Source organism: Anolis carolinensis, chromosome 4, assembly GCF_035594765.1.
Source record: "Anolis carolinensis isolate JA03-04 chromosome 4, rAnoCar3.1.pri, whole genome shotgun sequence".
Taxonomy (NCBI): domain Eukaryota; kingdom Metazoa; phylum Chordata; class Lepidosauria; order Squamata; family Dactyloidae; genus Anolis; species Anolis carolinensis.
This window is the reverse complement of record NC_085844.1, coordinates 213120827-213136707: the sequence shown is the minus strand read 5'-3', so window position 1 is coordinate 213136707 and position 15881 is coordinate 213120827. Positions and strand designations below refer to the sequence as shown.

The following is a 15881-nucleotide window of genomic DNA, read 5'->3' as shown; positions in this document are numbered from 1 at the left end:
AATACAATATTTACTTGGTTTTCCTTTAAAAGTTTGGATAATTTGTGTCTCTTAACCGATATTAAAATGCCATTTGTGTTTACTGACATAATATACAATTCACTCATCATGATTGGTTTGTTTGTTTATCAGTCTCCTCATAATTTTGTTAATGTTACTTCTCTATTTTAATCTTCTTAAAGATGACATCAAATTAGGAGGGGTAATCAATACCCCACAGGACAGGATTACAATTCAAGATGTTTGTAACCGATTAAAGAGCTCAGTCTAAACTACCAAAATGAAACTCATCAGGGATAAATATAAGGCACTATATTTAGGCAGGAAAATGAAATGTACAAATATAGGATGGGTGGCATCTGGCTAGACAATGTTGTAATTGAAAATGATTACAATCTCTCTGGGTGGAGATCAGAAACAAAACATGAATCACAGTGTGATGCACTCGCCGAGGAAACTAAAGCAATTTTAGTCTATATCAATAGGATTATAGTGTTCAGATCTATGGAAGTAGCATTGCCATTCTGTTTAATTTGGATTGACCTCATCTGGAATATTGCAACTAGTTCTGGCCACCTCCCTTCAAGATGAATATTGACAAATTGGAACATGTATGAAGAATGACAGCTAAGAAGGTAAAGGATCTGGAAACCAAGCTGTCTGAGGCGTAACTTAGTGAACTATATATGTTTAGCTTGAAGGGAAGATGGATGAATTATTGCCATCTTTAAATATTTGAAGGGATATCATTCAGAAGATGGAGCAAGTTTGTTTTCTGCTGCTATAGAGACTACAACAGAAGCCAGAGGATTCAAATTACAAAAAGAGAGATTCCACCAGAGTGAGCCGTGGAAAGGGAAAGGAAATCTTCCAAAAGCATACAAAGGCATCATATATGAGGTGAGCCCTTTCACCAACAGTGATGTAATCTCCTTCTCTGGAGGTTTTTAAACAGAGGCTGGGTTGCTATCTGTTGGGGGTGGTGGTGGTGCATTGATTGCGTATTCCTGCATAGAAGGGAGTTTGACAGGATGGCCCTTGTGGTCTCTTCCAACTCTATGGTTCTGTGGAATTCTACTGTATAGATGTTACTACCTTAAATGGGTTTGATTTATATTCTGTGTATAAGCATTTGTGATTTCATTCTCAGATGTGAGCATGTTTGATTTTTCAGGCTTGATTCGAGTCACCATTTTGTGGATTCCATTTTTGAGGCCAAAGATGCAGTTGCTGAATTATTGCAGTTAGTGTAGACCAATGAGTTCTGTTGAAGCCAATAAGCACAGCTAATGATAAATGCTGCTATTTTCATTTTTCAAATAAAATAGGTGGTCAGGGTCCCCTTTTTCAAGAATAGTGTTCTTGTCTGAGTTCCAGAGGGTGAAATCACTTTCCATTGTGACTTGTGTGTTAAGGCAGGGGGCATAATGTATTAGAGTTTGCAGTCAGTGTACAGCAAGGCATAATTACGTGTCTCATCAAAGCTTTAGAGTGTTATAGCATGGATTTTGGCAGTGATACTTCGTGCCAGTGTCTCTGAATAAATTAGCACTTGTCATAATCTGAGTAATGCAGAAGAATAATTGTGTGTGCCAGTGTTAGGAAAATGAGAGCTGCTGTAACTGCATAGTTATATGATTCCACAGTGATACTGATAATTGCTTATTGATATATTGACACTTATGTGAGGCTGACAACTACCTCGACGTTTTAAAAGAGAATGCAAATGTGCCAGCAGCACTTCTCAATTCAAGAAAGAGGAAACTTTACCCCTGTATAAAGCTGAATTTTCTGGCTGCGTGTTTGCTCATGTTTCACTATTTAGCATCTGTGGCAGAATTGTGAGTTTTGATTCGATTGTTGATCTTACTTGAATGGAGAGGTAAAGGTAAAGGTTTCCCCTGACGTTAAGTCCTGTCATGTCTGACTCTGGGGGTTGGTGCTCATCTCCATTTCTAAGCCTAAGAGCCAGCATTGTCCGTAGACACCTCCAAGGTCATGTGGCCGGCATGACTGCATGGAGCACCGTTACCTTGCCGCCAGAGCGGTACCTATTGATCTACTCACATTGGCATGTTTTCGAACTGCTAGGTTGACAGAAGCTGGAGCAACAGCGGGTGCTCACTCCGCTCCCGGGATTTGAACCTGGGACCTTTCGGTCTGCAAGTTCAACAGCTCAGTGCTTTAACACACTTCGCCACCGGGGTTCTACTTGAATGGAGAAGTACTGTGTATTTTCCTGAATCTTGTTATTTCAGTGACACCGGAATTTGATATTATTTGGTGATGAAATGAATCTTTTGAATTCTTGTGTGGAGTTTAGAATCTTTACAATACAATATACATAGTAATAATAGCAACCAAAACACACCAACAAATCGTAATACAAAAACAAAAGCAGCCATAAAAATATTAAATGTTAACATCAAAACATCAGAAAGTATAAAATTTGTGCTGAAATAAAATATATTATTCATAAGAGGCAAAAAACTAGCTCCAATTAATAACTGATTAAAACTCCAGTTGGTATTGGAATAAATTTAAAAGCCTCCATCACTTAAATTATAGTCGGCTATTGTCAAAGGCTTGCTTCCACATCCATGTTTTTAGTTGTTTTCTGGATCCTTGGAGAAAGGAAAGCTGCCACGTATATGCTGGTCCCTTGCCCTTTTTGCCTCACTAAAAGGGCCAGAGAGAGATTGGCTGAATGGATAAAGGCATGTGGGTAAGTCCCCATGGGGAGAAAGGCAGGGTATAAATAAAGATAATATATAAGGCAAGTTTCAGAATATATAAAGGAGACATTTTAATGTCTCTGTCAAGAAAAAAAACTTTTTCTGTATTTGTATGTGATACCCAGCAGAATCTTCAAAGCTCTTAACACAAATTCTCAGATGTTGTCATTTGATGTTTTAGTTTTACATTAATTGAACATCCTGCTGTGGCCTCAGTTACAAGAAAAAAAATGCAGGCTAGCTCTCTTGTTATTCCATGGCAGGATTACAAGTTTTGAGATTTGAATTCTTGGTTGGTTACAATCATGCATACACATTTTGTCTATGGATACAGGCAAAGTTAGCTTTTTAATTTCTTTCTCATCCTGGTTACAAGATGTATAGCTTAAATTTGAAATTCCTGTGAAGTATCTAAGAGGGATATCTAGAAATCTACCCATTCAATTCAAGGTAATAAGGATGAAAACACTCTTAGCAAAGCTATCACCTCTTTGGTCCCAGATGTTGCCTGCAATCTAATGTGTAACACCTCATTCTTGTACCAAATTGCAACAGAGATTACTCATCATGTTGTCCTAGATTCATGCATAGAGATGACAAGAGAGGGCAATGTACGCACTTTGTAGATACGTCACTTAAATCTATAGTAAGTACGTCACAAATGAAGTATAATGACATAATTTCCCATAAACAAGATAAATTCTCCAAGCATTGTTCTTCCTTTTCTGACACCTTGGTTTAACAGGAACACTGTTGTTTTTTCTTTCTTTGAAGAGATAGAGTGCATAAAAATTAGCCAGTGCAATTTGACTGGTGTGGTGTTCAACTGAATGAAATAGTGCATGTGTCTTCTACGACACACATCTGTAGCAAGATAGAATTCATTTTACTCACCTGATTTACAACTAATCTAACTGTTCTCTGCTTGTCCTTGCTGTTGTTGTTAATGCTGCTGCTGTTACTGTTATTTGTCTTCAAGTTGACTCCAACTTACAGCAACCCTATCATAGAATTTTTTTTGCAAGACTCAGAAGAATTTCCTGGTAGCCTAATCTGCAGCTATGCAACCTGCTTCCTCTCTTGCCATAGCTTGATCTAGTCTTAAGGATGGACTAGGAGCATTGAAGGCAAACTCCTTCCTCTTCTAACACATGTATTTAGATGCTGGACGGCTTGCTAGAAGTCTTGTGTTGCAAACATGCAGTCTTCTGTTGACCACAATTGTCTTTTATCATTTCCAAATCCTTAATTGTTCCATCTGGGTTTAGGAGGTCGCTTATAAATTTCATTCTGTTTTGTTTTAAATTTGTTATCACTTTTTATTGTCTAAAAAATCTATTGGGATTATATCTACTTTATTTATTGGTAATTTACCTTGCCATTTTTTTCCAGCACTCAATGGATGAGATCACTGGTCCCCCTTTGATTTCTTTTAGAGTTTTATTGTCCACCCTTCCTTTTAAACACAGGCAATTATGCCATCCGTTTATTGTTTTTTCAATTCTGACCCATCTTTTTGAGGCATCAAAATCTAATTCTAACAGGCTTCAAAATAGTCTTGTAGATTAGGTGCCCCCCATCCTCTATTTTGTTCTGGGGAGTAAAATACTGAATTGGCAATTCTATTTTTGTTTCCTGCTATCCAAGTTTTTATTGAATTGTCCCATTTCTTAATTATTTTGCTGGGGATACTATATGGAAGGACTTGGAATAGGAATAAAATTTTGGGGAAATCATCATTTTGACTGTCTTAATTTTGTTTGACATATCCCAGTTCCAATTATTCCCACTGCGAATTTGATTATTTCCTTTTTCCATAATTGGTTATAATTTTGGTTGAATTATATTGTTTAAATTTTTGGGAATATAACCCCCTAAATATTTTAACTTCTTCTCACCTAATTTTATCCCGGAGATGGTCTGTATTTCTTTTAACTTTTTCAAAGTCAGATTTTTCTGTAAAATTTCTGATTTTTGAATGTTTATGGCCAACCCTGATAAATTCTCAAATTTCTTTATGGTATTAATACTTTCTTTTATAGAGTCCTTTGGTGATCCCATTAGAACTATGGCATCACCCACAAATAAATTAATTTTAATTAATTTCATCCCAATTTTATATCCTTTTATTTTGCCATTATTCCTAATAAAATTTGCTAAAGGTTCTATTGCCAATGCGAACAGGATAGGGGAGAGTGGGCATACTTATTTAGTGCCGCTTTTAATCTTAATTGTTCTTGTTCTGGTTCCATTGACAAGTAAGTTAGAGGTAAAACCATCAGGTCCGGGGAAAGAGTTTGATTTATGATTATTAATAACCTCTTCAATTTCCTTACTGGTAATAGTTTTGTTCAATCCTACTTGTTCCCTGTGAGTCTAATTTTCTTATAATGATTCCCTCTGACCTTCCTGTTTCTTTATTTGCATATAGCTTTTCATAATAACTTACCATTATTTCCCTCAGATCTTTCTCCTTGGTTTTTATTTGTCCATTCTCATCCTTTAATTGTGTTACCATGTTTCTCCCTTTCTTTTTTTAGATAACTTGCTGTTCTCTTTATGTTATTTATAGAGTTAACCTGGAAGTCATTTCTTACAAACAAGTATTTTTGGTTACTTCATTTTTTTCTAAACCTTCTAATAACTTCTTATTCTTTTTCCATCATTTTTTTATTTTGAACTGATGGTTTTTTTGGAAGTTCTGAAATAATTTTTCTCCTTTCTGTTTTAGTCCCTCCCTTCTCTATTTTAATCTTTTTTAACACCCCTTTCCATTGCAATGCATCTTCCTCTAATCACAGCTTTAAAGGCATCACAAATTGTGTTTTTCTTTAGGTCGGGTGATCTATTTATTCTAAAATATTGTTTTATTTCTTCTTTTAACTCATGTTTGTTTTGTTCCTTAAATGTAACCAGAGGGTTAAATCTTCCCTTGTATTCTGTCTTCCTACTACTGATTCCTAATTTAAGGAAGAGCGGTGCATGATCTCCTGGCCACCTACTTCCCACTGATGTTTCAATTATAAGCCAAGCATTATTATTACCAACAAAAAAGTAATCTAGTGTGGAAAATGAATTATGCCTGAACAATATGTGGTGGTGTCAACTCTTTCTCCAATTCTTTCATTGACTTCCCAAATATTTATTTATTTATTTATTTCTCACATTTATATCCCGCCCTTCTCACCCGAAGGGACTCAGGGCGGCTTACAATAATGGCAGCAATTCGATGCCCATACAAATCAATATAAAACAGTGCATAAAACAATTAAAACTATTAAAATACATTATAAATTACAAAATATGAATTCAATTTCTTAAAGTTAACTTTACTTTCTTCCCCATTATTTGGAGCCCTCTTATTCTTCCTTTTCTTATAGATCTAAATTCAGCTGACCTCCAATAATTATATCCCCCTCTGCCTCTTTATCTATTTTTTAAAAAATATTTTATTAATGAATCTTTTTTTGCCTCTGGTTGGGACCATAAACACTGATAAGTTAAACTTTACAATTATTTATTTACCCACATACCATTATAAATCTCCCACCGCCATCTGCATTTATTTATTTATTTATTTATTTACATCATTTTTACCCTGCCTTTCTCCCCGGGGGGACTCAAGGCGGCTTTCCCTGTTTTGAAATTTAGGTCATTTTTTTATTACAATGGCTACTCCTCAAGGTTTGCTTGTACCCTTGGATTCAAACTGAGCTTCCCAATTAGTAATGTTTAACAGTTTTGATATTTTCTCTCAGTGGGTCTCCTGCAAAAACGCAACTCTTAACTGATTTTCAGTTAGGAGTTTGCTTAATCTATGCTTTTTAACTTCTGATTTCAAACTGTTGATATTCACTGACATAATATTTAAATCACCCATCAACATTTAAATGAGTCACCGTGACATTCATTTTGTTTTTCATTCCCTTTATATCACGATTCTGAATAACTGTACCCTCCCTTCCCTTCCTCCCCTCTCCTCCTCCCCCCCCGGATTTCGATTCCTCCCTGCTACCCATCAGAGGAATGGCAAGGAAGCTACTTCCTGCCATCTTCCAGACAGATTGCTCAAGGCAGGTGTCTTGCCTACCCCCACTCCTTAATTGTTTTGGTACAACACTTTTGATCCCGTATCCTAGGCTCAAGGACAGTTTCCATGGTAGTACTTCCTCATGTTCTTCGCACCCCATCAGCGGTTTTATGGTGTCATAAATTAAGTTAAATTAGCCTCCCTGCATTACGTGGTACCTAGAATTTTCTATTTACAGACACACCTGCTTTTGAACTGCTTAGGTTGACAGCAAGCTAGGCTATTAATGGTTGGGAGCTTTAATCCCGGCCCGGGCTTTGAACCAATGACCTCACAGTCAGTGGTGATTTATTGCTGCTGGCTACTAATCAGTTGCGCCACAGCCTGGTCCGTATGAACTCAGTCATCTGGAATTTTGGAGTTTGGTGCCATCTCTACGTAGATGACACCCAACTCTACTACTCTTTTCCACCTAAATCCAAGGAAGCCCCTTGGATACTGGATCAGTGTTTGGCCGCTGTGTTGGCCTAGATGAGGGCGAAAAACTGAAGTTTAATCCCGACAAGACAGAGGTCTTCCAGGTCAGTCTAATCGGGGCATAGGGTGGCAACCTGTGCTTGACGGGGTCACACTCTCCTTGAAGGCGCAGGTCTGCAGCTTGGAGTCCTCCTGGACTCAGAGCTGACAGTTGATGCTCAGGTGTCAGCTGTGGCTGGGAAGGCCTTTGCACAATTAAAGCTTGTGCGCAAGCTGCGACTGTACCTCGAGAAGTCAGATCTGACCATGGTGGTCCATCCCTTAGTTACCTCTAGACTGGATTATTGCAGTGCACTCTACGTGGGGTTGCCCTTGAAAACGGCCTGGAAACTTCAACTGTCCAGCGCTCGGCAGCCAGGCTACTAACTGGAGCAAATTACAGGGCGCAGTCTACCCCCCTGTTTAAGGAGCTCCATTGGCTGTCGTTTATTTTCTGAGCCCAATTCAAGGTTATCACCTATAAAGCCCTTAACGGTTCAGGACCAACCTACCTTTGTGACTGTATTTCCCCCTATGAACTTGCACGGTCTCTCCGTTCATCAGGGGAGGCCCTCCTCTCGATCTCACCACCGTCGCAATCGTGACTGGTGGGGATGAGGGAGAGGGCCTTCTCCATAGTGGCCCCCCAGCTCTGGAACTCTCTCCCCAGGGAGATTAGGCAGGCCCCTACCCTCTTTATTTTTCGGAAGAGCCTGAAAACTTGGCTCTTCCAACAGGCTTTTGGCGACTGATTTCCTTAGTTTGAGATTGCCCTGTTTGTCCATTCTATTTTTATAGCATTTTTACTCCTTGCCATATATAGTCTTTAGGTGTATGCCTCCTCCAGCACCTTAATGGGATAATAGTCCCTGGTACCTACCTCTTTCCTAATCTGTACTGTATAAAACTATTTGCACTTTTCTGGCCCACTACCCTTTTAAGGAGCCAACCCAGGTTTTTATCCAAGTGTGCTTATTGTTTATTGGTATATGTGATTTTTATTTGTTTATGATTTGTTTTTATTGCTGAGTTTTATATTGCTTGTTGCCTGGGCTTGGCCCCATGTCAGCTGCCCCGAGTCACCTCGGGGAGATGGGGCGGGGTATAAAAATAAAATTATTATTATTATTATTATTATTATTATTATTATTATACATATTAAAATAATAGAACATAAACAGAAAAATAAAACACACATATACAAACATATACACATGTATACTAATCTAACAAACAAAAAGACAGATCTATGCACCTCACATTTGCTCACCTATGATTTTGCCCTTAATTTCCCTTTTTATCACAAATGTTTCTTTGCCCATCACTTCTGCTGATTTCCTCTGGTGTGCTGAAAGGAGCAGCTGGTTTCTCTTTTTTTGCCTGCCTTTCCCAGTTCCTCTTTGCCGATTCCAGCTGCAGTGGAGGGATCTATAGAGAGGACATGCATTTTTAAAATCTGTTTTTTTTAAATCCTTGATTTTTATACCAGATTAATGTATTCACAATGGCATTATGTTTGTCTTGTCTTATTTCCTTTGTTTTGAATTTGTTTCAGCTAATTTTGGGAAGCTTATATTTTTATTCATCCTATATAGTGCTAATCTATAATTTGTTGTTTATTTTTGTCATCAAGCAGTACCATTGCATTTTTAAAGATGCGGCTATTATCCGAATGTGAAGGAAGTTTAATAATTCAGAATATAAACAGAAATATTTAAAACCAAAGAAGTCTTAAGTATTGATTTAAATTTTGGAAATGAAGAGTTATAAAGGAGTAGGTAAACTCTAACGTAATTTGTACCATTGTCCCACCTACAGGTCCTACATTAAGAATGAAAGAGGAAGAGTCTTTGGCAAACATGTGACTTTGTATGGAAAATATCCAGTTTGCCCGGTGCCACTTGAGACTTCAGAAGCCATTGGTTGAACCATCCAAGCTGATCTTTTATTACTGCTCTCAGGAAAAGGGAAATGTTTCACAGTTTTTCTAACATCTTTGAATCTCTCAAGACAACACCGAAGCTCGTGCTGAAAGAGAGCAGTTTATTTTTCTGAACAACATAGAGCCCCATGCCATGGCTGGTGACAATCACTGAAGAAATCTGAAGGATATCAATCTTGGAATGACTCTCACCGGACCATACTGTCAATTTATTTTGGGGACCTTCCTGGCCTTAATTATGTCATACTTTCAACATTAATAATGCTGTGATGATTTCTCAGATTTTATAAGGAGTAATGTAATCTTTATTTGTTTGCATAGGGAAATGGAAGGTTTACGGACCTTACCGTTCGGTCCACATGTGCCAGCTGCTATATCCTACGTTGAGTTCCAGTAACTATGTGACCTTAGCTTGCTGCTTCAATAGCTTTAAGACGCATTCTGAGAAGAAAGTTCCTGCCAACTTCTAAGTTTTCTGTATCACAGGGCATTTTCCAAGTGTTGCCATGATGTGTGAAGTAATGCCTACCATCAGTGAGAGTGACCCCTTGGGGTCACAGCCTGGCTCTGATTCTGATGCCAACTTTGAACAGCTGATGGTCAACATGCTTGATGAGAGAGATAAGCTCCTAGAGACACTTCGGGAAACACGTGAGACTCTGTCTATGACTCAGGGCCGGCTACAGGATACCTTGCATGAGCGAGACCAGTTACAGAGGCAACTGAACTCTGCTTTACCTCAGGTAAGAACATAAATATGGAAAATTTGTGGCAGTTGAAGAAGGCACCAGGGATGTAATTTTGTCATGTGCTCTAATTTATGTCTAAGGGTGAGAAATATTTTTTTCTAATCCCTAATTTAAATTTTTAAAAAAGATTAACTAGTTTCATTATTGGGTTGTTGTATGTCTTTCGGGCTGTGTGGCCATGTTCCAGAAGTATTCTAGGAGAGAATACTTCTGGAACATGGCCACACAGCCTGAAAGACATACAACAACCCTGTGATCCCGGCCATGAAAGCCTTCGACAACACAGTTTCATTATTATTGTGATGTAATGAGGGGCAGCCTGTTTCCTCTTGCATTACAACCTTGCTAGTAAAGACGGAGGGAACAAATAAGCTTCACTGTCTTCATTGAGACTTTCAAGTAGGCATGTGCCAGATTTCAGCCTTAATCCTGAGTAGTGTGGAAAGAGTGGGTACACATGCTTTTAATATTGCTTCTGCCATTCTTTCAGAAGTAAGGCTTTGAAGGGAGCTGTGTCATATTTAAAGTGGGGTTGTTCAAACTTTAAATGGTATCTTTCTGGTAATACTGTATTCCAAATATTATCTCTGCAAACATTCCATTCAATTGTGCTGGATAATGGCTTAAGATTAAAAAAATGAAATAATGAGCCTTTTGGTATCTTGAAAATACTGGCACTGTAGATGAGAACAAGAGCTCCTCTTTAAACATTAGAGCAGTGGACTACTGTGGGAAGTGTTACTTTGTGGGCTCATCTCAGGGTACTATTAAAGCCTGGAATTTGAATGTCACCCATGCCTGGGGTGTGTATGTATTATATTCTCTCTATTACCAGGAAAATAGTACCTGAATTGTTTCTTCAGAAGTCTGTGCCAGATGGTATAGATTTTGAAATGCTGTAAGTGCAAAGATGAAATACTGTTCTCAAATCTTGGTACGAAATACATAATATATTGTTGCAACTCACGATGGCACAGCAGTGTAGAATGGTGTGTAAGAGAAGAGACTATGCTGATGGTAGTACAATTGCAAGTAAGGTCTCTCATGTAAGACAGGCTTCTGTTGAGGAGCCAGACTCGCAGTGGAGGGTGACATGGGCAGAGAGGCTCTTAATTTACTAGTTAAAGGAATGGTTAGTATCATAATTTTAATTTTTAATTTATTTTTACAATAAAGATGCATTGTTTTGTAATTTTACTGTTTTTAATACAGGTAAATTACATTATAAAATGAGTAGGTTTAAGGATTGTAAGAAATACTGAAGTCAATTAATTGATGGAATAAAAATAACTTCATGGCAAGGCGTTTGAGGGTACTTGATTTGCTCATCGTCAAAAGTGTAACAAAAGTTTTAAAAGTTGAAAGCAAATATTTCTGCTGCTGTTTCTTTTTAAAAGAAAAGCTAAAAAAGCAAGCAAACAATAAGCTAAAAAGTTTAACCTGCATGTGTTTGACCAGCCTGAAAAGTGGCTTCTGCTATGGCTGTTGCCCATCTTATTTTAAGTCCATATTTAGTATGCATATCTAAAGATATTTTTATTGTAGTAAATGTCTAACTAGCATTTCAAATTTACTTGAACATGAGCACTTTGTATAATGTGGTTTTTGTTCTTGTGAATGTCACCTATACTTAAGATTCTGGTACATTGTTATGGATTGTTAGTTCCTGTAGATGGTGCTAGAATCTAGGGATGATTCCAGAGCTGGTGCCAAAGGTAACCTTATTATTTTTTTATGGAGTGCCTGAAGGGAGGTACTTGAATCAAGCAAAGGCTTCTAAGTGAAATTCCGTTCAATTGGAATTTCAGCGATTCCTTTGTAGTGATATAATTGCTTTGTCTACTTAATTCGTCCCAAACAGATACATTCCTGGCTGTTCAGGGGTATATACTTCTTTGTTAGTTTTATGGCAATCCCTTTATACTACCTATATTTACAGCAGCATGAAGGGATGCATTGAAACTCATCAGTGCAACTGTAAAAATATTGTGGATGGTTTCCTTATGGGAATGCTGTGTGTTTTTCAGGCTGTATGGCCATGTTCCAGTAGCATACTCTCCTGATGTTTCACCTGCAACTGTGGCCGACATCTTCAGAGGTTCTGTTGGCAGTGAAGGGAGTGGAGTGTATATATATATTTGTGGAAGGTTCAGGGTGGGAGGAAGAACCCTTTTCTATTTAAAGCAAGTATGAATGTTGCAAGGAGCCCCGGTGGTGAAGTGTGTTAAAGCACTGAGCTGCTGAACTTGCAGACCAAAAGGTCCCAGGTTCAAATCCCGGGAGCGGAGTAAGCGCCCGCTGTTGCTCCAGCTTCTGCCAACCTAGCAGTTCGAAAACATGCCAATGTAAGTAGATCAATAGGTACCGCTCTGGCGGGAAGGTAATGGCGCTCCATGCAGTCATGCCGGCCACATGTCTTTGGAGGTGTCTATGGACAACGCCGGCTCTTCGGCTTAGAAATGGAGATGAGCACCAACCCCCAGACATGACAGGACTTAGCGTCAGGGGAAACCTTTACCTTTTTAAATGAATGTTGCAGTTAGCAAGCTTGAATAGCATTGAGTAGCCATACAGCTGAAAAGTCAGTGAGTGAGGGTCTTTGCATAGAGGTAGCCTGAACTTTGTTGCCTAGAGGCATCTTCTGTTTGGGAGGTGTTAACTGGCGCTTGATTGCTTGCTGTCTGGAGTTCTCCTGTTTCTGAGTGGTGTTCCTTATTTACTGTCTTTATTCTGGTATCCTCTTTTACTACTGCCTTCTACCTTGCCAAACATTTTTGTATTTCATAATTGGTCATGTCTTTCGGTGTTATTTACAAAGTGATTTCATTTAAGTTACCTTGACCTCTAGAGCTTTATTTGCTCTATGGCCCATTTATGTGTCTTCTTGGAAGTCCATGATGTCCAGAAAATTCTTCTGTGGAACTTAATTTCTGATTAGTTGATTTTCTTTGTATCAGCTTTGTCCTAACCCCCCCACAGCTTTCACAACCATGCATAGAAATTGGGAATATGATGTCATGGACTATCCTAACATTAGTATACAATGATGATACACCTTTACACTTCAGGATCTTGTCTAGTTTCTTCATACCTAACCTTCCAAGTCCCAACGTTCTTCCGATTTCTTGACTGTAATCTCTTCTGATTAATGAGTAAACCATGATATGGAAAACCTTGAACTGTTTCAGTTTCTTTATACTCTGGTTTAAAGTTATGAAAATCATAATTTTTCTTTTCCTAATGTTCTGTTGTAAATCTGCTTTTGCTCTTCAGTAATTATTTCAAGTCTTTGCTGTTTTTGGCTAGTAGTATGGTATCTTAAAGTTCTGATGTTCCTTCCTGCAGTTTTTATCATTCTTTTGAGTCTAATCCTGCTTTACGTTTAGAATATTCAGCACAAAAGTCAAACAGATGGGGGGGGGGGGGGAATGAAATGCAGCCTTGCCTAACCCCCTTGCCAGTTGGAAACCATTCCATTTCTCTGTTCTCTGTTCTCTATTCTCTGTCTGATGAATATCTCTTCTCCCCAATAAAAGTTATGTATTAGGACAACTATTGTGGCAAACTTTTTATGACCTGCGCAAAGGCATTGCTATAATATATAAGTCACAGGTTAATTTTATTTTTTGAAATTCTTTAGTGTGCTTGCAGTGTAATCCATACTGCTCTCCTTTTTTAAACTCAGCTTCAATGTTGGTCATTTTTGTTTCATATGGGGTAAAGGTCTTTGTTGTAGAATTTTGAGCATTATTTTGCTTGCATGTGAGATTAATCCAGTGACCCTGTCATTACTGCAATTTCTGGTATCCATTCACTATCTAAAATTTGTAGGTTTATCTTCAAATTATTCTTCCTTAAATCTTCCTTCATCTTTTTCTCTCTTTTACATAGTTTTTCGATGCATTGTTTCAATTATCCTTTTATTTCTACTTCATCAAGTTGTGTTTTTTCTGCTACTGTAGAATATCCTCAATCTTGGTTTAAATTTCCCATTGATTTCTCAGACCTTGTTCTTCATTTCATTGTTGTCTTCATTTTTTCCCTCTGTATTATTAATTATTATAATGCACAAGTCACTGATCAGTTGTATTTAGAGTTCTGTCCCTATTTCTGTCGCCTTTCACTTTTGCTTCTTTTTTTATCTTTAAAGAGTTTCATCAGTTGTCCACTTAGGCTTCTCTTTCTTTTTGGTTACAAGTAGTGTCTTTTTGCATTCTTCTCTGACAGTGTTCTTGGGTTCAGTCCAGAGTTGTTCAGCCCAGGCCTTGCTAACACAAACATTTAATTGTGTCCAAAAAACCCTGGTAAAACATTTGCAGTGTGTATATATTGTGCTTCTCCCTCCCCATAACTCAATGATGTGTATATATTGTGCCTCATCTTTCCCATAACTCACTCCCTATAACTCGGTGATTGTTGGTCTTAGAGCATGGCTTCCATGCACAAGATTTGGCATCCTCACTCATTTAAAGAAGACCACTTCCTGAGTTTGTGAAGAGCTATTGCTAGGTGAAGGACAAAATTCTTGATCAACATATTGTGTCTGTTATGGAAGTGTGGAGTATTTTAGCATCTTAGGAATTGGCAAGATCAAGGCTAAACAAAGTGTATATTGTCTGAAAATCAATGAAGTGTACAGGTAGACAACAGGAAGTGAGAGAAATCTGTCCCTCAGAAGTGAAATTCACTCCTGGAGGAGTTACATGGGCAAAAGATGTCTCCTCTGAAACTTTATCACCAATCTTTGTTTTTTATTTATTTATTTACAACATTTATACCCCACCTTTCTCAACCCCGGAGGGGACTCAAGGCAACTATTCAATGCCTTAAAACAATGTACAATTAAAATAAATTGTTTAAAATAGAATTATAAAATACATTAAAACATTCAAAGCATTTAAAACAATATCTTCACTATTTATTTATTTATTTATTTATTTATTCCCGATATTTCTACCCCGCCCTTCTCCCCGAGGGGACTCAGGGCGGCTTACACAACTAGCAGGGTCACTACCAGTATATCATAATACAATAAAATAATAAAACAATTAAAATAGTTAAATAACATAGTAAAATACAATATATAAAAGATTTAACACTATTAACCACACTATCCACAAAAGCCATTTTTTTTCAAAACAAAAAACAAGCATTTTTTTTTCAAAATCCATTTATCATAGGGACAGGAAGTGAGGTGAAATTTTCCGAACACGGGCACGGACAGCAAAACAAACACCACAGGGGTAGTTAACCCTTTCTTATGCTATCCAAACCTTATATATACATATATATTTAGCTGGGATTCCACTTAAAAATGTACCTTGTCTGACTTACAAACAAATTCATCTTAAGAACAAACCTATAGAATATATCTTGTTCATAACTTGGGGGCTGCCTGTAGTGGTATATGAATGTTAAATGATGATGAGCTGGGTTCAAATCCCAACTCAGCCATTGTCACGACCCAGGCTACAGAGCACCAATAACCATACGCAGAGGCCAGATTCTATCTAATATCTTTATTAAGGAAATATATAAGATTAATAAAAATAAATGTAAAAGTTAGTTCAGAAGCAGACCTTTCAGGAAAGGTCAAAATTAGTCCAAAAAAGCAATGTCCAATATGAAATATTATGATCCAAAGTTGTAATCCAATAACCGAAACACTCACTTTGCCAGGCAAAGTGAGGGGAGATGACAAGGTCCTTTAGTCCATAAACTTGAGCAAGACTAGGAAATAACTTGATACTTGAAGCAAGGCTTAAAACGTGGAACAAGGTAACAAGGAACAAGAACAAGGTCCGTGGAATAACTTGGTAAAATCCGTGATACAAGGCAAGGTATAGTCCTGGAAAACAATCAAGGTCCGTAGGTAAACAAAGGCTGGAAACTGGAGCGAAGGCTGGAAA

General features: G+C 37.8%; 1 protein-coding gene across 8 annotated transcripts in view; it reads left to right on the top strand.

Annotated features, from left to right (window-relative positions):
- The window catches only part of ppfia4 (PTPRF interacting protein alpha 4), a 173250-nt gene that overhangs the window by 49598 nt on the left and 107771 nt on the right, over positions 1 to 15881 (top strand). For all 8 annotated transcript variants that reach the window (XM_062979707.1, XM_062979705.1, XM_062979706.1 and 5 more), the window contains one exon: positions 9100 to 9966. In XM_062979707.1, the coding sequence (XP_062835777.1) occupies positions 9730 to 9966 (237 nt within the window). In that variant the 5' untranslated portion in view covers positions 9100 to 9729. Of the gene's footprint in view, positions 1 to 9099; positions 9967 to 15881 lie in introns of those variants that run through there.